Genomic DNA, 21,145 nt, shown 5'->3' with positions numbered 1-21,145 from the left:
GGCTGGATGGGGGGGGGCATGTGAACAGGCTGGATGGGGGGGGGCATGTGAACAGGCTGGATGGGGGGGGGCATGTGAACAGGCTGGATGGGGGGGGGGCATGTGAACAGGCTGGATGGGGGTTTATAGCAGGATCATATACAAGGCAGGAGGATCATTACCAGGATGGGGTACCTTAGTAGAGAATTTGGGGACATTACCCCCATAACAGTGTCAGCAGCAGATCCTCGCCCCATAACAGTGTGTCATGACCACATTTTTTGCTTAAAGTTTTATTTTCCCATTTTCCTCCTCTAAAACCAGGGTGCGTCTTATAGTCCGGTGCGTCTTATAGTCCGAAAAATACGATACTTTCGACTTACACGGTTATAAATGGGGGGGGGGTCTCATAGATGCCCCCTCATTACTGATAGAGGGCTTGATGGCAGCTCTGGTTTTTGACAAGTCACAGCTGACATCAACACCATATATTACCACCACACCAGGGTAGTCGGAAGAGCTGGGTAAAGCTCCATTCCATTAGAGAATCTAATTGATACCCCACTTCTGAGGTGACTGTGGGCTGCTATTTTCAGACTGGGTGTGGCCAATAACCATGGCTCTTCTCGCCCTAATAATACCAACCCCCAGCTGACAGCTTTACCTTGGCTGGTTATCAAAAATGGGGAGAACCCCACGCTGGTTTATTTTTGTTTTTCTTTTTTTAATTATTTAAATAATTAAAAAGAAACTGCATGGGAACCCCTCTATGTTTGATAACCAGCCTAGGTAATGCAGATCGCTGGAGTTGCAGCCCATAGCCATCTGTTTTACCCAGGCTGGTTATTAAAAAATGGGTGAAAGCACACACCATTTTTTTTTAATTATTTTTTTTTTTTACATAAACTGGGACTGCAACCAAACACAAACACCGACACATTGGTTGATAACTGCTATACATGCTGCTCACCCTATTACAGACGCTTGCACAGAGGGTGGGCGGAGGAAGCAGTGAATATTCATGAAACTTAATGAGCAGGCCCAGGAAGAACTCTGACTGCAGTGTTTTCTTCCAGGAAACATGGTATGTATAACTGTCCTGCTCTTACCCTCATATTGCTTTCTTTTGCAGCTTCCTAGCCCTAATGATCACCATTTTTTATCACATTGACTTGTATGAGGTTCATTGTCTGGGGCCAAGTTTGGTTCCTGCACCAAACTTTATTTTTCCCCAAGTCTGTGCGGATTCGGCAAACCCGAATATCCACAGGTCCTTTAATCTCTAATTGTAACATGAAGGAATATGGGATTGGCATTCAGTTTAACAGAAACAGCTGGAATCATGCAGTGTTTGTGACAAGTTGTGTGTCAAAGCAAGTGGTTTCTGCTGCTAAATCCAGATGAAAAACTGCTTCAAAAGGTCCCAGGGATATGAAGACATTTTCATCAAAAATCTGGTGGAAAACTGCTTGAAATGTTGCACCAATTTTTGCACAACACGAGGTTGTGGAAAAACATTTTTGGCGTTTGACTTTCTGAAAAGTAGGTGGAGGATGGTGGGACTAGGTGTGAAATGTAGTTACATAGTTATGACCTGGGGGGTGACACATGGAAGGTATAATAGTCACTAAACTCCTAATGGATGTCCAGCGCTCCATTCATTAAGACTGGCATACAAAGCACGGGCCTTTATGAATCCGGGCCAAATACTATTCGAATAAGCTTCAAATTTGCCTCTAATATCAAAATATGTGCACATGGTGCAGCTCTTTTACAAGTATTTTTAAACGTTAAAAACGAGGCAACATGGGTAAACTTGAGGTATTTCTGCTTGAAAAAAAATTACTGAATCAACTGATGCAGAAAAAAAAAAGTGTAAAAATGCAGCAGAAATGCGTGGGGTTTTTAGATTACTTTTTTTTTCAGCTAGAAATATCCACATTCAAAATCGACAAACATTGTATGTCTTATGTTGTGTTTTTTGTCACACTTTATGGCGCTTACTTTGATCATAATGATTCTTAAATCAAATTTGGAGTTATCTGGCAGAATCACTGCTTCTTTCATCTGGGAAAAATGCACATGTTCACTGTAGGTTTGTTTTCCATCGACATTAATAGTAAGCTTATTCTAAGTATTTGCAAAATCCACATAAAAACCTGTGTGAACGTAATTTTATGGTAAATAAACAAGAGTCATCTTTGAAACTCTGCAGAAGCCAGGTTTTGTTTAGGTTTTTTTTTTTTTAAGTGGAACCCACTAGGAAAAAAAAAAATCAACATTTTTAAAACACTAGAAAATACTCCACACATCTTCAGTCTTTAAAATAAATGTCTTTGTAATACATTGTCTGGGCAGTCCGCATTGTATTCTGCATCGATGCTCCAAACCATCACTGCGGCTGGGGGGAATGGGGAGACACAGTAGGACTGTCCCTTGAGAAGGCAGACACAGTATATTGATGTCTGTGCCTTATTGATCACGACATACACAGCGCTGAACAAGTACTGTGTATACAGCAGTAAGAAGTGTTAATATTTAGTGACGAGCGAGCACTGCCATGCTCCGTACTCGTAATGAGTATTTGGATGCTCAGATGGGCATGATTCGAGTACAATGGAAAACAAGATTTCTCAGAAAAATGCTCGAGTTCACAATAAACTTCAATTATACTCGGGTACTCGAGTCACGCTCGTCCAAGCATGGTAGTGCTCCCTCAACACTAGTTACCAGTACCAAGCACCCAGGCATGGTAGTGCCCACTCATCACTAGTTACGAGTACACAGCACCCAAGCATGGTAGTGCCCACTCATCACTAGTTACCAGTACTGAGCACCCGAGCATGGTAGTGCTCGCTCATCATTAGTTACCAGTACTGAGCACCCGAGCATGGTAGTGCCGCTCATCACTAGTTACGAGTACTGAGCACCCGAGCATGGTAGTGCCCGCTCATCACTAGTTACGAGTACACAGCACCCGAGCATGGTAGTGCCCACTCATCACTAGTTACGAGTATTGAGCACCCGAGCATGGTAGTGCCCGCTCATCACTAGTACCGAGCACCCAGGCATGGTAGTGCTCGCTCATCATTAGTTACCAGTACTGAGCACCCGAGCATGGTAGTGCCCGCTCATCACTAGTTACGAGTACTGAGCACCCGAGCATGGTAGTGCCCGCTCATCACTAGTACCGAGCACCCAGGCATGGTAGTGCTCGCTCATCATTAGTTACCAGTACTGAGCACCCGAGCATGGTAGTGCACGCTCATCCCTAGTTACCAGTACTGAGCACCCGAGCATGGTAGTGCCCGCTCCTCACTAGTTACCAGTACTGAGCACCCGAGCATGGTAGTGCCCGCTCATCACTAGTTACGAGTACTGAGCACCCGAGCATGGTAGTGCCCGCTCATCACTAGTACCGAGCACCCAGGCATGGTAGTGCTCGCTCATCATTAGTTACCAGTACTGAGCACCCGAGCATGGTAGTGCCCGTTCACTAGTTACGAGTACTGAGCACCTGAGCATGGTAGTGCTCACTCATCACTAGTTACGAGTACTGAGCACCCGAGCATGGTAGTGCCCGCTCATCACTAGTACCAAGCACCCAGGCATGGTAGTGCTCTCTCATCATTAGTTACCAGTACTGAGCACCCGAGCATGGTAGGGCCCGCTCATCACTAGTTAGAAGTACTGAGCACCCGAGCATGGTAGTGCCCGTTCATCACTAGTTACGAGTACTGAGCACCCGAGCATGGTAGTGCTCACTCATCACTAGTTACGAGTACTGAGCACCCGAGCATGGTAGTGCCCGCTCATCACTAGTACCAAGCACCCAGGCATGGTAGTGCTCTCTCATCATTAGTTACCAGTACTGAGCACCCGAGCATGGTAGTGCCCGCTCATCACTAGTTAGAAGTACTGAGCACCCGAGCATGGTAGTGCCCGGTCATCACTAGTTACCAGTACTGAGCACCCGAGCATGGTAGTGCCCGCTCATCACTAGTTACGAGTACTGAGCACCCGAGCATGGTAGTGCCCGCTCATCACTAGTACCGAGCACCCAGGCATGGTAGTGCTCGCTCATCATTAGTTACCAGTACTGAGCACCCGAGCATGGTAGTGCCCGCTCATCACTAGTTACGAGTACTGAGCACCCGAGCATGGTAGTGCCCGCTCATCACTAGTACCGAGCACCCAGGCATGGTAGTGCTCGCTCATCATTAGTTACCAGTACTGAGCACCCGAGCATGGTAGTGCCCGCTCATCACTAGTTACGAGTACTGAGCACCCGAGCATGGTAGTGCCCGCTCATCACTAGTACCAAGCACCCAGGCATGGTAGTGCTCGCTCATCATTAGTTACCAGTACTGAGCACCCGAGCATGGTAGGGCCCGCTCATCACTAGTTAGAAGTACTGAGCACCCGAGCATGGTAGTGCCCGTTCATCACTAGTTACGAGTACTGAGCACCCGAGCATGGTAGTGCTCACTCATCACTAGTTACGAGTACTGAGCACCCGAGCATGGTAGTGCCCGCTCATCACTAGTACCAAGCACCCAGGCATGGTAGTGCTCGCTCATCATTAGTTACCAGTACTGAGCACCCGAGCATGGTAGTGTCCACTCATCACTAGTTACCAGTACTGAGCACCCGAGCATGGTAGTGCCCGCTCATCACTAATTACAAGTTTTCACTCACTGCAGAAAAAAGGAAGAAAAACAAAAAAAAAAACACAGTAAACTTATCCACACCATCTACTTCAAACAAAATTGTTGATGTGGCTGATCACTCCATAATAGAACATACAAGGCCTGGCATGATGGTTGCCATATAGTCTTATGGAATATATGGCGATAATGCACTTTTACTAGTGGCTGCCAAAATAAATAGGTGTACGCTGCCCTTTATATGGGGATTTCAACACATGGTTATATTAAAAAGTTCAGTGTAGCCTCCAGGATGCTGACATACTAAAGGACAATCTTTTGCCCATTTATGTCTCTCAGCACGTCCACTGAATCGGAGACTTTCCTAGCTGTGCACCACATATGTGGAGGAAATTCAGCATATTTTCAATATTTTTTTTTGGGGGGGGGGGGGGGGGGAGGTAGAACTGCACTCCAGATATCGGTGCAGGCACATATGAAACACCATGATCAGATATATGTGTCAGACATTGTTTTGTTTCCTTCCATGTGAATTGGCATTAAAATTATTAAAATACTGTACTTCTAAGTCTGCTTCTTGCAAATTGCACAGTTTTATTAAGGCGGTGTGACGCTGTGGGCATGATGTGCACATGGGTCATATCCATTGTAGGATTACTACCGAAGACGCTGCACTTATGTTAGCAGAAATGCAGATTTACAGCATATTTTACCTTGCGTTATATTTTTTACCTGAATGTTATGCTCATTGTAGTATTGTTTCTGCAAAATCCTCTTGTCATCTTTGAATTTCACTCTATGCAGTGCAAAAAACTCAGTTTTTGTATGTACACTGACCTACAGTGCTCTGCAATGTGTAGAAGAGCTTTATAAACGGTCTTCGGCTTAGCTGATACTGTATTACATCACTGATTTCTCCGGACAGAACATCTGCACCAAATGCATTTACTCTTACTTTGTAAAGGGCGACGTCCTCAGTGATATCTGCATCGTGCATTGAAAGGCTGCAGATTTTATATCAGCAGAGCCTCTCAGCTTACATTGATTTTCTCCATGGCACATCGATGAGATTTTGGGAAAGTTCATCCGTAACAGCCCTAATGTAATATGCAGGAGATTTCTGCAGAAAGTCCGCAGATTACACTCCTTGTGCACATAATCCTAAGGCCGGGTTCTCAAAAATGTATATAAAAGCATTCATTTAAGGCATCAGTTCCACTTGCACATATAGCTTCCGATGTGAAGCATTACCCGAGGGTCATGCGACTGTGATCTTGCGATGGGGTCACAGGTGCGGAGAAGAGGGAGGGAGCACTCTCTCCCCATTCCTTTCCCAAGAAATTGCAAAAACACTAGTGCATGCCCTTATTATCTCCCGCTTGGATTATTGCAACCTCTTGCTCTGTGGCCTCCCTTCTAACAGTCTCGCACCCCTACCATCTATTCTAAACTATGCTGCCCGGCTAATCCACCTGTCCCCTCGCTACTTCCCGACCTTTCCTCTCTACCAATCCCTCCACTGGCTTCCCATTGCCCAACAACTCCAGTTCAAAACACTAACCATGCCATACAAAGCCATCCACAACCTGTCTCCTCCTTATATTTGTGACCTAGTCTCACGGTACTTACCTGCACATAACCTTCGATCCTCACAAGATCTCCTCTCCTCTCCCCACCATCGCATCCAAGATTTCTCACATGCCTCCCCCATACTCTGGAATGCTCTGCCATAACATATTAGACTCTCGCCTACCTTGACAAGCTTCAAAAGTAACCTGAAGACCCACCTCTTCCGCCAAGCCTACAACCTGCCGTAACCCTCAGTCTGATACAGCGCCGCACAACCAGCTCTACCCTAACCTACTGTATCCTCACCTATCCCTTGTAGACTGTGAGCCTTCGCAGGCAGGGACCTCTCTCCTCCTGTAGCAGTCTATACCTTGTATTGTTTATGATTATTGTACTTGTCCCTATTATGTACACCCCTTTCACATGTAAAGCACAATGGAATAGATGGCAATATAATAATAGAGAATCTTCTCCGCAGCCTGTCTCTGCGTACATCGCACTGCACTTGGATGACATGCAAGTGCAGTGCGATGTTTCACACGCACCCATAGACTTGTATGGGTGCGTGTGAGCAGAGACTCGCTGCCAAACGCAGCATGCTGCGATTTCTCAGGCAGATATGGCATGAGAACTCCATCGCAGACTGACATTGCCCCATAGTTTTACACTAGAGTGAGAGCAATCCGACGTTTTATCAGATTGCACTCGTCCGTACAAAACGCAAGTGGAACTGAGCCCTTACGCCCAGAAATAAAAGTTATGATTCTTGACATGTATCGTAGTTTGTGTCTCGTGTATTAATAATAATAATAATAATAATAAAAAAGGGAAGATAAGTTTCCTATTGTAATAATGTTTCCATAAAAAAAACATTATATGGATGGAAACCTGTGAGATCGGTTTTTAATGCTTCCAGTCACATATAATTGGCAAGTCTGATCCATAATACAAAAAAAAAAAAAATTGCGCAGGCTTTTTTTTTTTTAAACACATGCTAAACATCGGTCCGTAAAAAGTTGACTTGCATTGGTTAGGGTTGCGTTTTGCACATGGACGTTTAATACCTTCATCTGAACATGCTTGGGCTACGATCAGACGACCTCTGAATTTTGCGGCTAGTAACTTTTGCAAATTGTGAACGTAACTGACTTAATCCTCGCATGCATAGATTGGACCAGATTAGAGCATAGATTTTTCCACATGACCCTCAAGTCTCCATAGAAGTTAAAAAAAAAAAACGTGTGCAATTTTGCATAGATTACAAAACAACTTTTAACAACTTAGCCCAAATGTCAACTCCCAGACCTTAATCTATTACATATATACTACAGTTCAAAAGTTTAGGGTCACTTAAATATTTCCTTATTTTTTAAAGAAAAGCACATTTATTCCAATGAAGCTAACAGTAAATTAAACAGAAATCCCCTCTATACATTGTTAATGTAGTAGATGACTATTCTAGCTGCAAATGTCTGGTTTTTAATGCAATATCTACATAGGTGTATAGAGGCCCATTTCCAACAACCACCACTCGAGTGTTCTAATGGTACATTGTGTTTGCTGTTAGAAGGCTAATGGATGTTTAGAAATGCCTTGAAAACCCGAAAACCCTTGTGCAAGTATGTTAGATTTTGAATCAGGAAGGCTATCACTCCATTTTGTAACACCATGCATACCCTGTGCACAGCGCTTGACTGGAGCTAATTTCATCCTACAACAAGAGGACAAAGCAACCTCCAAAATATGCATGAACTATTTAGGGAAGAAGCCAGCAGCTGGTATCTATCTGTAATGGAGTGGCAGCCCAGTCACCAGATCTCAACCCTATAGAGCTGTTGTGGGATCAGCGTGACCGTATGGTACCAAAAAGTGCCCATCAAACCAATGCAACTTGAGGGAGGGGGGGGAAATATCTCCAGATTACCCCTGCAAATTAACAGCTCGAATGCCAAAGGTCTGCAAAGCTGGAATTGCTGCAAAGGAGCATTCTGTGCCGAAAGCCAAGTGTGAAGAGAAAATTATTATTTCATGTAAAAATCATTATTTCTAACCTCGTCATTGGACTATATTTTGTATTTACTATGCAACTCATTTGATAAATAAAAGTATGATTTTTTTCATGGAAAAGACAAAATTGTCTGGGTGACCCCAAACTTTTAAACTGTAGTGTAGCTGTATAAAACAGCAAAGCTCTGTACTCTATAAAGACAGTATTTTTGGATCAGATGCAGATATTCAATATTTCAGCGTCTGCTGAGAACTAAATATCTATTGGAGCTCCTGGACGGCTGGGACCTTCCTATGATACCAGATCTCCTGTGCCATCTCATCCATGGAGCATGCACCATTACACCGATGTATCCGGTGGCTGCCTTCTAGCAATGTAACTAAATCCGGCTTTGGACAATTACATTGCCATTATTGACGTGACCACTGGAAGTCACTATATGCAGATTGTGCCCTCGCTGGCACTAGACCCCTGGCGCTTGTAGGCAGCTCTGCCACAGTCCACGCCGATCGGCCAGAGATTTGTTATAGGCGTTGGACTCTGTTATTGCTGTAGAAGAATGAATATAAAAATGCTTTTAGAGGAAACGACTATGGGGCATATAACAGTAATCTATAACCTTACACAATGGGACAAGGCGACTGGGGCCGTACAGCCCCCGGTCCTGAGCACTTTCCTTGAACATAAAGTGCAGTCATGCTGGGAACTGGTGGGATCTGCTTTACAATATACAGTAGTCTGAGTGCATTATAAGCCAGCAGACTATGGGGGTTGTGGCATTAATATTTACTCATATAAACACGAGCCACGGCTTATCGAGTTTACATAAAGATACACAGACGGGGAGAATAAAAGGTCAAAAAGTTTCTTTCATAAGAAGAAGTTTAAAAAAAATTACAAACTACCACCCTATTAGGGTGAAGGAAGATTGGTCGCAGGCATTTCTGTGATTGTCCAATTCAATGAATGGGGCTCACCAAAAAACCTTCTGCTTGCCCCAAAAAATGGAAAGGATTTTCTGCCATAAATTTGCAGCGTGTGAATTCTCCATAATGTTCTTCTTGTTTGGGAGAATTCGGCGCCTTCATTTTGCAATTCTATTGTGAAGGTTTTTTTTTTTTTTTAAACTAATGCTTCAAGAAAAGCTCCCGCCATCTACTTTTATCACTGCAAAAGTGTAACCATACGACCATCATGGAGCCGGTCAGGGCATGTAGAGAGGCAGCAGGAAAGATGTCACGTAGATTGCTATGAACCCCTTAAATACCACCGTCAATAATGGCATCCATCCTGGGCGCTCGGTGCACAAACTAACAAAATTGGCTTACCCCTCCTCACTATTTCACCTCTTAGAATTTTTTTTGTCTCCATTTTACCGTACATTATATGGTAAAGGGAATGATATATTCTAAAACTACGATACATCTGCAAAATTTATATTGTGATTATATATATATATATGGTATATAATAATATATATATAATATATATAATATATATATATAAAAAATATAATATCACACAAAGTTATGGTTGTGTATTTAAAAAAAAATGCAATAATTAAAATTGGGTTCTTAAAGGGGTTTATGTGGGAGCTTTGGGGTTTTTTTTTTCTTTTCATTATTCTTTGACCTCACATAGACATGGCAGCTCTTTCTCTTCTGCTGACAGACAGACGGATCCCCACCAGTTTAGGGGACAGTAGTGGAAACCCTGCAATGTTTTCATAGGATTCAGCCCCATGTGAAAAAGTGCAAAAAACTATAGTATGTAAAATTTTTATTACAAAATGTATACATTGTATTTTTTTTCTTCAATTTTGTACAACATATCGAGCGGTCTTCAACCATTTTCTGGCGTAAAACTGCTTGAAATGTCGCCATAGTTGTGTAAAAAAAAAAAAAAAAAAAAGTGCAACATTTGGCATTTTTACACCAGTTCCAGCAAGTAACATTAATGGTGTTAGGTGTAAAGACAAGGGGCCGACTGCGCCCAATTTACATTACAAAAGTAACTAAGACAGATATATAAGTAATACTGAGTAACAGGAGCACAGCAGTCCAGAAATATAGGAAAAGTAGAGACAATAGGTCTCTGCTTACCGGGGGAGTTAGCAAAGCATTGCTGCCGGAATCCTAAACACCGCTTCCCCAGTATATAGGTCGTGTGCGGTATTGCTGCTAAATTCCATTTACTTCAATAGAGCAAAGGTGTAATAGCAGACACATCCTGGGGGCAGGGGTGGCGCTGTTTAGAGAAGGCAGCCATATTTTCCTAATCCTGGACAATGCTTTTAATATTTAAACATTACAGGAGTACAGAAAGGTCTTGTAAAATGTCAGCTCTGACCTGTGGACGTTGCCATATGCCCGCATTTATGTATGGCGTTTCCAGTCTGTTCCTGCAACATTTCCCGGCCTTTTATTCGCAATCAATGTTCCAGCTCATCAATTATTTGATAGGTCAGTCGACAGCGCCCCGACACTGCGCAGCGGGGTCTCCGGGAAAAGAGCGGATCAATAAGTATGAAAAGGGCAGCTCTCGCCGTCCTGGAAATGTCTCCTATACAAGAGAAACTACTGCGGGCAGTGTTCATGGAGGACGGCCATGAGGGAAGCCAGAAAGTATCTACAGTAATAGGAGTCCGACCGCTTCTGGTATTATCGGACATGTCGGCCAACCGCGCTCCTGAGTGGTGTGTGTGTGTAATTCCACATCCATGACGGCCACCTGTGCTCCTGACTGAAGTGAGTGTGTGTGTGTGTGTGTGTGTGTGTAATTCTACATAATGGACAGCCAACCATCCTCCTGACTGAAGTGTGTGTGTGTGTAATTCTACATACACTTAAGTCAGGAGCACAGGTGGCCGCCATGTATGTAGAATTACACACACACACACACACTTCAGTCAGGAGGACGGTTGGCCGTCATGTATCTGTGTAATTCTACATACATGACAGCCAGCCGCCCTCCTGACTGAAGTGTGTCTGTGTAATTCTACATACATGGCGGCCACCTGTGCTCCTGACTGGAGTCTGTGTAACTCTACATACATGGCGGCCAGCCGTCCTTCTGACTGAAGTGTGTGTGTAACTCTACATACATGGTGGCCAGCCGTCCTCCTGACTGAAGTGTGTCTCTAACTCTGCATACATGGCGGCCACCTGTGCTCCTGACTGGAGTCTATAATTCTACATACATGGCGGCCACCTGTGCTCCTGACTGGAGTCTGTGTAACTCTACATACATGGCGGCCACCTGTGCTCCTGACTGGAGTCTGTGTAACTCTACATACATGGCGGCCACCTGTGCTCCTGACTGGAGTCTGTGTAACTCTACATACATGGCGGCCACCTGTGCTCCTGACTGGAGTCTGTGTAACTCTACATACATGGCGGCCACCTGTGCTCCTGACTGGAGTCTGTGTAACTCTACATACATGGCGGCCACCTGTGCTCCTGACTGGAGTCTGTGTAACTCTACATACACGCAAAACGAAAAAAAACAAACGATAAGAGGTGACAGAGCGATGAGGTAAAGTAATGGTCACCGAGATTTAGTAAGAGCTGAGGACCCATAGCAACCAATCACAACTCAGCTTTCACGATAAACAAAGCGCTGGCAAAATGAAAGCTGCGATGTGATTGGTTGCTATGGACAAGACTTATTCTGATAATTGAGGCCTATACATGTCAGACATGCGGTGGCAGTAACATGTGCCATGTTTACCTACATGGATGACAGTGTGTACAGTATATATGCAAGGATCTTACATTGCTGCCTGGGATCCTGTCACAGTCCTAGTGTTACCTCATATGCTGCTAACAAGTAATATGAACGACCACATCAAGCCATCTTATTACAATGGAAGACCATTAACTAAAGGAAAACTGACAAAAAACAAACCCTCTGTGAGCAGAGTCTAATACGCCATGTTTGTCACTGCTGAGGCGGTGGTGTGGGCTTCAGGGGTCATTGTTTTGTGGGGTACCGGGCAGCTCGTCTACTGACTGACCATGAATGGTGCACCAAATATACTTGTGTATCAGACACCTTCACTTTTTTTTTTTTTTTTTAATAAAGACAGGAGAAAAAATGAAAAGGTGCTGTATCTTTATGGACGGGTGTTATCCCTGACATTCACACACAGATTAGTTGCAGAGATTTCTACTACTGCCTGATCTAATTACGAGAAGTCCATGTGCATGGTGCAGACAAGCCCAGATGGATGGAGCCCATTTTCACTCACAGATTAACCCCTGGAGAAGCCATAGATCCGGGCGACTGTGACTCTGCAGCCATGGACTGTTGTGTTTACATTGTGAAGCGCAACTATTATGCACAAAAATTCAAGATTGCTGGACTTTTGCTCACCGGTCACATGAGACGTTGCCATTGTAGGCTACAAGTGGAGACGTGCACAATTACAACCTGCTTGTGCCCTGGCTGCTGCATAATCACACATATACAAATCACACACATGCAATATATGTTACATGACCAGAGTTACAGCGTATCGCTGGCCCGATCTCGCCATACGTGTGCACCTCTCTCATGGATGATCGGTGTGCACATTGGTCGGGGTCTTGTATCTTTCCCCATGTGTTTGCCTCCAGCACATGTCCAGTATCAGCCTCTCTCAGGGGCATTGTATAGGTCATATCCTTCAGTACATTTCTATATGAAGCTCCCTCCATTCCTCATATACCGGAGAGATGAGGCCTACAACAAACTATAAACTACCCACCATACAGGTCATTGTATTGGGACCTCCATCACCATCTGCATATTTTAGGAACGCGCTTCTGAAACATATTCGTGATCTGCAGCCAGCTCGGCGCAGCAGCTAGACACTAAGGCCACGTTCACACATTTAGTATTTTACATCAAATTTGGAAGCCAAAACCAGGAGCAGATAAAATGCAGAAGTGGTGCCCAGATTTTTATTATACTTTTCCTGATTGTACATAAAACCAGGCGTAAAACAAATACTAGAGGTAAAAAAATACAACCTCACCAAATACTGAACATATGCACGTGGTCTAATTGTTGCTTGAAACTCCCCCCTCCCCCACATAAATCTACATTATGGCAATGCAGAATTTTACCACAACTTGTGGCCCAGGCTGAGTTGCATTAATCTATTACACATGTGAGGAAAGAGTTCAATTTTAAGTTAATAGATGGACATTCATGTTGTTTTGTAAGATGAACAAACAAACCCAGCTGCGCTATGACGCTGAGAGCAGATTCAAGGACTCTAGACGCTGAGACCCAAGGACAGAGAAGACCTGCGCCTAGTCTAAGACAATGAGAGTTGTGTTTTTACTGAGAAATGGAAAGTCGCTTATGACGAGAATCAAAACTAATGATTATGCATACGACATAGCTACGCCCCTATTAGGTTGATAAATCCTGTATGTGATAAACTAGCAGTCTTCTTTGGAGCGCACACTCCTTCTTACCTTATGTGCAGATATCAGAGTCTGTCTGTATCTCATTAGGGCTGAGGGGGGGCCCTAAGGCTCCCTCCGCATTTGGTCATCGCTGGCAACAGTTGTGACCTATTGGTCAACCTAACACACATTTACATTTTCATCCAAGGCTATAATCAGGAACCAGTTGAAAATAAAGACATTTTTATAAAATGGTGCATGCTTCATCCTTTACAGCACAAGTGTTCATAGATGATTCAGAAATCTGCAATGCTAGAACTGGAGATTTGTCAGGCTCTGTTCACACGTTGCTTTTTTGCGGTTTTTTTTTATATTCGTTTTATGCAAGTTAAAAGCTGCTTTTTACAGGACCTGCAAAAGCTAAGATCTCACACAGACACACTTTTCTTGACTGAAATGGAAAACTGCTGTTTTTTTTTAAAGAAGCGGCGTGTCAATCAGATTTTGCAGCAATGAGTGAAGAAATGCAGCGGTGTCTTTCCTAGCATTTTGTTGCTTTTGTGAAAGAAACTAACTTTATTTAAACATGTACTGTGGACAAATGACACCAAAACCTGATTTTTGGAGGCAGCTTCTTTTTTTTTTTACTTCCAAGAGAGGAGGTTTGGCTTTAGGCTCTGTGCGCACTGGGAAATGGAATTTTCTTGTGAAAATTCCGCATGCTCTCAAAGATTACCGCACCCGCGGTAAAAAAACGCATAGACGCTGCCATGATCAAGCCTGGAGTTAATGGCGGTGGTCCCCCACCATCATTAACCCCTTGTATTACCTTGCCACCACTGCTACACGGTGGCAAGAAGAGCCGAGGACACGCCGGTAGTGCCGCATAATGCATGCAACAGTGCCGGGGCAGCTGCGGCTGATATTCTCGGCTGCCGGAGGGGGAGTGAGGCGGGGGACATTACCCCTGCCCCTCTCCCTCCCCAGCCTGAGGATACCGGGCCGCCGCTGTGTGCTTACCTCGGCTGGAAGGTAAATATGCAGCGGAGCACACGTTCTTTTTTTTCTATATTTCCGTTTTCTTTCTATGTGTGTTCTATGTGTCTGTGTCTATGTGTCTATGTCTGTGATGTGTTCTATGTCTGTGATGTGTGTGTTTACTCTCTGCTCCGCTTCCTCTTCCTGTAATGACATCACTTCCCTGCATAACCGCAGACAGGCGATGTACATTACCGGAGGTAAACCGCAAAATACCGCAGGGAATAACGCAGGAAAACGCAGTGAACCGCACAGAATTTGCTGCCTGCGTTATTCCCTGCGGGATTTCATGATTAACATTGAGTCAATGGAGGGAAATCCCGCAGCGATGTGCGGAAAAGAAGTGACATGCAATGGTTTTTGCTGCGGGAATCCTGCAGCAAAACATGCAGCTGTCAAATTCCGCCCAGTGCGCACAGGATTTTTTTTCTCCATAGGATTTGCTGGTGATTCACTGCAGAGATGTTATGAACATTTTCTGCAGCGAAACATGCAGCAAATCCGCGAAAAATCCGCGGCAAAATCCGGTAAGTGCGCACATAGCCTTAGAAAGAAAAAAAAAACAGCAAAAAAAAAGCAACATGTGAACATAGCCTAATAGTAATAAGAATGATATCGTTTTCCTACCTGAGCAGTGATGTGACCTGTCTGCAGGGAGAGGAGGCTGCACAGGATCCTGCCCCAGCAATTAGGAATTAAGCTGCTCCACCTGTGCCAATGACCTTAACCCTGTCCTGTCTATGCAAAAAGATGAAGGTTGCTGTGAATTGTAGTTTTACAACGGCCAGGTTGGAGCCTATATCTCATAGCAACAGATATATTCACTAGCTTTTAACCTAATACTACGTGCACATCATTTACTAACATGATGCAAATCTACTGCAGTGTGAAAGTGATCATTAGGCCTCGTTCAGACATTTGTGTTTCATATACATTTTATCATTTTTTTTGTTTTATGGACACAGATGTGACTGTGAGACCTTTAGTGTGTGTAAGGCTATGTGCTGCTCTGCACCGCACCTAAAAGGTGCGCTTCAGAGCGCAGCTGAAAAGCTCTGTTCTGAAGCGCATGGTGCCGGCAGATTCGTGCGCTCTGCATGCAGCCTCTCCCTATAGACAGCATGCAAACCGCACAGAAGAAGTGACATGTCACTTCTTAGAATGCAGCGATTCGGGCAGCAGCCGAATCGCTGCGTTCTAATATGCCACGTGCGCACGGCTCCTGCAAAATCTCCATAGACTGTGCAGGGGACGCAGGACACATGCAGTTACGCAGCGCAACTCCATGCAATACGCACACGTGCGCACATAGCCTTAGAGAACACTAAGAATACGTGCCCATGATAAGGGTTCACAGCGTTTTGGAGGCAGTGTGTTTTTGCTACATCCAAAACACTGCGGTATACAGTACAAGCACAGTGAATGGGATTTTTAGAAATCCCAGGCACACCGTGCGTGTGCGGCCCGCAGCGAAAACGGATCTACGGTGCGGCTTTCCAAACCGCAAGCATATCAATTCTTTGCTGCGGAGTCGCAAGCATGTAATTAGAACACAAGCAAGAGATTGCAGTACCTCGAACCCTGATTGTGGTGGGCACGGGCTGCTGCGGTCTCCTGCGGAGGAGACTCACGGCCCTGAAAGTCAGGATCCACCGCATCCAGGATGCAGGGAGTCCTGATCATGGCCACATACCCTAAGGCCACCAATTAGACACGTTTCCATTAAAGACTATGGTGCTATTCAGATGTCTGTTCATAAGATGTCCCTTTTTGATCTGAGTCACAGATGAAAACGTTACCCACACAAGTCTATGGCTCAGTGAAGACCGTGCATGGATGGCACTAGTGTGCAGCACGTGATTAGTAATTATGGGCAGGAGAAGCTCTGTAGTTTTATTCTTTCATACATGAAACACACACTGATGATAAAAAGCAGATACTGAAACCTGATGAGCAATGGTCGGTGTGTTTATGAATGCGGCTCCATGTGCAGGAGCGGTTTGCTATTTACATGCAGAAGTCTGGTCTGTAATTCAGATCGGACTGTAGAAAGTTGCGACTTTTTTTCTTATGGACCTTAGGTCCATGTAACAGTCTGTCTGTGCGGTCTGTATATATTTAATAGAGCTCATCGCTGTGTGGACGGAGGCCGCCTGGCTGCGCACCCCGCTGTGTGGACGGAGGCCGCCTGGCTGCGCACCCCGCTGTGTGGACGGAGGCCGCCTGGCTGCGCACCCCGCTGTGTGGACGGAGGCCGCCTGGCTGCGCACCCCGCTGTGTGGACGGAGGCCGCCTGGCTGCGCACCCCGCTGTGTGGACGGAGGCCGCCTGGCTGCGCACCCCGCTGTGTGGACGGAGGCCGCCTGGCTGCGCACCCCGCTGTGTGGACGGAGGCCGCCTGGCTGCGCACCCCGCTGTGTGGACGGAGGCCGCCTGGCTGCGCACCCCGCTGTGTGGACGGAGGCCGCCTGGCTGCGCACCCTGCTGTGTGGACGGAGGCCGCCTGGCTGCGCACCCCGCTGTGTGGACGGAGGCCGCCTGGCTGCGCACACAGACCCTGCCGCGCCATGCTGCAAATCTATATGGTGCAACACAAAAATCCAAACTTTTTTCTTTTTCATGCCAGCTAGAATCTGATTGGTTGCAATGGGTGGAAAATCTGTAATGTCTAATCTTCTTAAAGGGCCAGTATATATGCACCTGCAGTACACGCCATGCGTCTGGACACAGATCTATATATTACTTTGCTGCCATTTACCTTTGAAGTATATGCAAAAACAATGACTGAACTGTTCATTCACACTCCCATGTGCACGGCTCCAGATCTGCCACATTGTACATCAAAGCCCCCAATGAATCCAGCCCAATTTAAAACATCAGATGGTTGAAGAAAACAAAAAACTTTATTGAAGCTTCATTTACAAAATCATCGATCAATAATGAAGTGCTGTATGCAAAATACAGATAAAAGAAGAGACTAAAAATCCAATAACCCGCCTAGTCTGTGTTACACCCGACAGGGGGCCCAGAGCAACACCTTGTCCACTGCAAGAGCCAAAGCCCAAATTATTGGTCCAAAAGCCCTCAACTATGAGTCAGAACAACACTGAAAGGAAAAGGAAATTCTGGGAAAACGTGATGTATGGAACAGTTAACACCACCTTGGTCATGCAGGGACAGACATGAGCATCATGGAAAAACTGGAGCATCAAAGGGGTTCTGCAGCAGCTTGTGTTTCCACAGCAGGCAGTAACGCGGATGACTTTGCATCATCTTGCGCCAGCCACGATGCATGCGTGCACCAGTCCTATTCATTAGTATTGCATTCGTGCACCACTCCTATTCATTAGTATTGCATTCGTGCACCGACCTATTCATTAGTGTTGCACCATGCCTTCCTGGCATCACTACCAAAGTGAGATTTGCTGCAGAACACCCATGAAATTGTTATTGAATTGTAGGAGATTAGCATAAAAGATCTATTTTTCCAGAAATGGCGCCGCTTGTGTCTACAGGTTGTGTTTGGTATTACAGCTCGGCGCCATTGACGTGAATCGGCGCCAGTTGTAATACCAGACACCACCTGTAGACATACCGTATTTTTCGCTTTATAAGACGCACTTTTCCTCCCCAAATTTTGGGAGGAAAATGGGGGGTGCGTCTTATAAAGCGGTAGCGGGGGGGGGGGGGTCCTGTCTGAGGCGATCGGGCGGGTGCCTGTGGCTGCATGCAAGCGCCCGGGTACCTGTACTTGCATGCAGCGGCAGCCGGGTACCCGTGGCTGTGTACGGGCGGCAGCGGGTGCTGTGTGGGGTCGGCAGCCAGGTACCTGTGCTTGCATGCGGTGGCAGACGGGTACCCATGGCTGTGTGCGGGCGGCAGCCGGGTGCTGTGTGCGAGCGGCAGTCGGGTGCCCGTGCAGGTACTCGGCTGCCGCCCTCACACAGTCACCCATCTGCCGCCCGCACACAGCCATGGGTACCCGGCTGCCACCGCACGCAAGCACAGGTACCCGGCGGCTTGTACGCGGGGTGGGCGGGCAGCCTGCTGGCTGCCACTCTGTGCATGCGGGGCGGGCGGCTGTGCAGCTTACCAGTTGTCCGCGGTCCCACTTTCAAATGATGGCGCCGGTGGAGCTCTTGGATGAGAGCTCCATCTGCGCACGCGCTGCTCCGGGAGTCAGCGCGTGCGCAGATGGAGCCCTTGGATGAGAGCTCCATCTGCGCATGCGTCGCTCCGGGCGCCATTACTTGAATCGGGACCGCGGACACACTCCACCACTGAGCCGTCGCCGCCGCTCCCACTACTGAGCCGCCGCTGCCACCACTGAACCGGGACCGCGGACACACGCCACCACTGAGCAGTCCCTGCCGCTGCCACCACTGAGCAGTTGCCGCCGCTCCCACCACTGAGCCGCCGCCGCCGCTGCCACCACTGAACCGGGACCGCGGACACACGCCACCACTGAGCAGTCCCTGCCGCTGCCACCACTGAGCAGTCCCTGCCGCTGCCACCACTGAGCAGTTGCCGCCGCCGCTGCCACCACTGAACCGGGACCGCGGACACTCACTGCACCGGCCTGCTGCACGGCTCACACGCCACGGCTGCTGCCGCCACCACGGACCCCACGGATCCTGCCACCGCGGACGCCACCGCGCCTGCAACCACGGCACCTGCAACCACGGACCCCGCTGCCACTGACCTGCCGCGCCTGCCAGCACAACCTGTGCCTCCTGTGACCCCGCTTCACCACCACTGCTGCCCCCCTCCGGTAAGAGAACACCGGAGTATAAGACGGACCCCATTTTTCTTTTTTTTACCTTTTTTATGTCTAAGTTTGGGGTGCGTCTTATATTCCGGTGCGTCTTATAAAGCGAAAAATACGGTAAGTGGCGCCGTTTACGGGGGGAAAGGTAAAAAGGCTGTAACCACCAAAGAGAAGGAGTCATTTCTCTCCATGGACGTCCACACAGGGTGGAAGGGACTTAGGTTGAACATTTGTTCCTAAAAAGATGCAAAACCCGCCACCTTTGTACATAATCATCATAGGAGGAAGAAGCCCCTAGCAGTCTGGGGGGAGAGGAGTGTAACACAGGGGTGAAGCCCCAGTTTGCAAGAAATCAAAGCAAATAAAACATGTCTGACCCTTACGGGAGGTTTTCTTAAAGCGACAGGCTCACAGTTTTAATACACCTCGGCCTGAGGTCACTCAGCGGTCTGCCGTTATGGTAATACTGGAGGAACCGGATGACACGTAGTGCGGGGCACCGGGAGATGGAGACCGGGAAAGTGGTGGCCGAATCCCTCTTATTGGTCACTTTGACGGAGCCCAAATTACTTAGTGGTGTGAGCGCGGAACCCACGGCCGGATACACGTATGGCACAGAAGACCTCGGGTTCTGACGACAAATGAGGTTAGGGGGCATTAAAATCAAGATGGCTTCATGTACAGGTCATTAAGAACAACCATCATTTATGAAACCATCCAACTTGGGGGAGGGGGGCAGAGACCGCTCGATGATCAGCCTTGGTCAAACTTCTGATGAAGTGAAGGCACACCTGGCAGCAAAAGGGTTAACAGCCTTTGAGACATTTTGCCCGCCTGCAGCAGATAACTGCACGTTAAAAGCTTAATATTTACTATAGAGGGAAACAAAAAGGAAAAAAAAACCTATGTCGTAGGCAGAACGCCGCTCCCTCTCCAAAAGAACAGGAAGAAAATAGAAACCATGATTTGTAGTGTAAGGATCCAGCTCAGGTACTTATGGCAAAATTCATCAGCGGCAACCAAACCGAGCAGCGGCGCCGGTGCCGAGCGCGGGGCTGAGACGCAGGTTCCTCTCGAAGGGAAAACAGGCGGCACCTTCTACTGTCGCAGCTCCACGTAATTGGCAGGGAACAGCCCGTAACGTTCCTTACAAAAGCCCCTCCACCAGCCGTCATCAATCATCTCAATGTTTGTGATGATGTCATCTGGGTCAAAGGAAATTTCATCATCGCCGGCTGAGAAAGACAAAGGGGACGTGACTCTCCGGAACCCAAAGACACCCCCCCCCCCCAACAATACGGGAGAGAGGCCTGCACTTACCAGCCTGGTAGTCGTACAGAGCGATGGCCGTGATGCCCAGGTCCCCATCGTAGTCGGCATACACATTCTCAGCTAGAAGGAAAGGAAGAGAAGAGTGAACCCACAAATTATACAGTGATGGGGGGGGGAGCAAAGCCGCAGCCACCCTCTGCACAGCGCCAAAAAGCAGGCACAGTGATGGGAGTGAGCAAATCCGCGGCCACACTTTGTACAGCACCAGGAAGCGGGCACAGTGATGGGATGGTGCAAAGCCGTGGCCGCCCAGTGACGTGAAGGACAAAGCCGCGGCCACACATTGCACAACGCCAAAAAGCGAGCACAGTGATGGAAGGAGCAAAGCCAGAGCCACACTCTGCACAGCGCCAAGAAGTAAGCACAGTGATTGAGGTAACAAAGCCGT

At 46.8% G+C, this 21,145-nt stretch overlaps 1 protein-coding gene across 2 annotated transcripts in view; it reads right to left on the bottom strand.

The window, feature by feature from the left end:
• Window positions 1-19,244: 19,244 nt before the first annotated feature.
• Window positions 19,245-21,145, bottom strand: part of CTTN (cortactin) — a 59,153-nt gene continuing 57,252 nt past the window's right edge. The window contains exons 16-17 of one of the 2 annotated variants that reach the window (XM_075326566.1): window positions 20,746-20,817; window positions 19,245-20,660 (exon numbers count right to left, since the gene is read on the bottom strand). In XM_075326566.1, the coding sequence (XP_075182681.1) occupies window positions 20,524-20,660; window positions 20,746-20,817 (209 nt within the window). In that variant the 3' untranslated portion in view covers window positions 19,245-20,523. The remainder of the gene's footprint in view (window positions 20,661-20,745; window positions 20,818-21,145) is intronic. The other variant, XM_075326567.1, reaches the window with a different exon arrangement.

Source organism: Anomaloglossus baeobatrachus, chromosome 10 (assembly GCF_048569485.1).
Source record: "Anomaloglossus baeobatrachus isolate aAnoBae1 chromosome 10, aAnoBae1.hap1, whole genome shotgun sequence".
NCBI classification, from domain to species: Eukaryota; Metazoa; Chordata; class Amphibia; order Anura; family Aromobatidae; genus Anomaloglossus; species Anomaloglossus baeobatrachus.
This window is presented reverse-complemented; position numbering and strand designations above follow the sequence as displayed.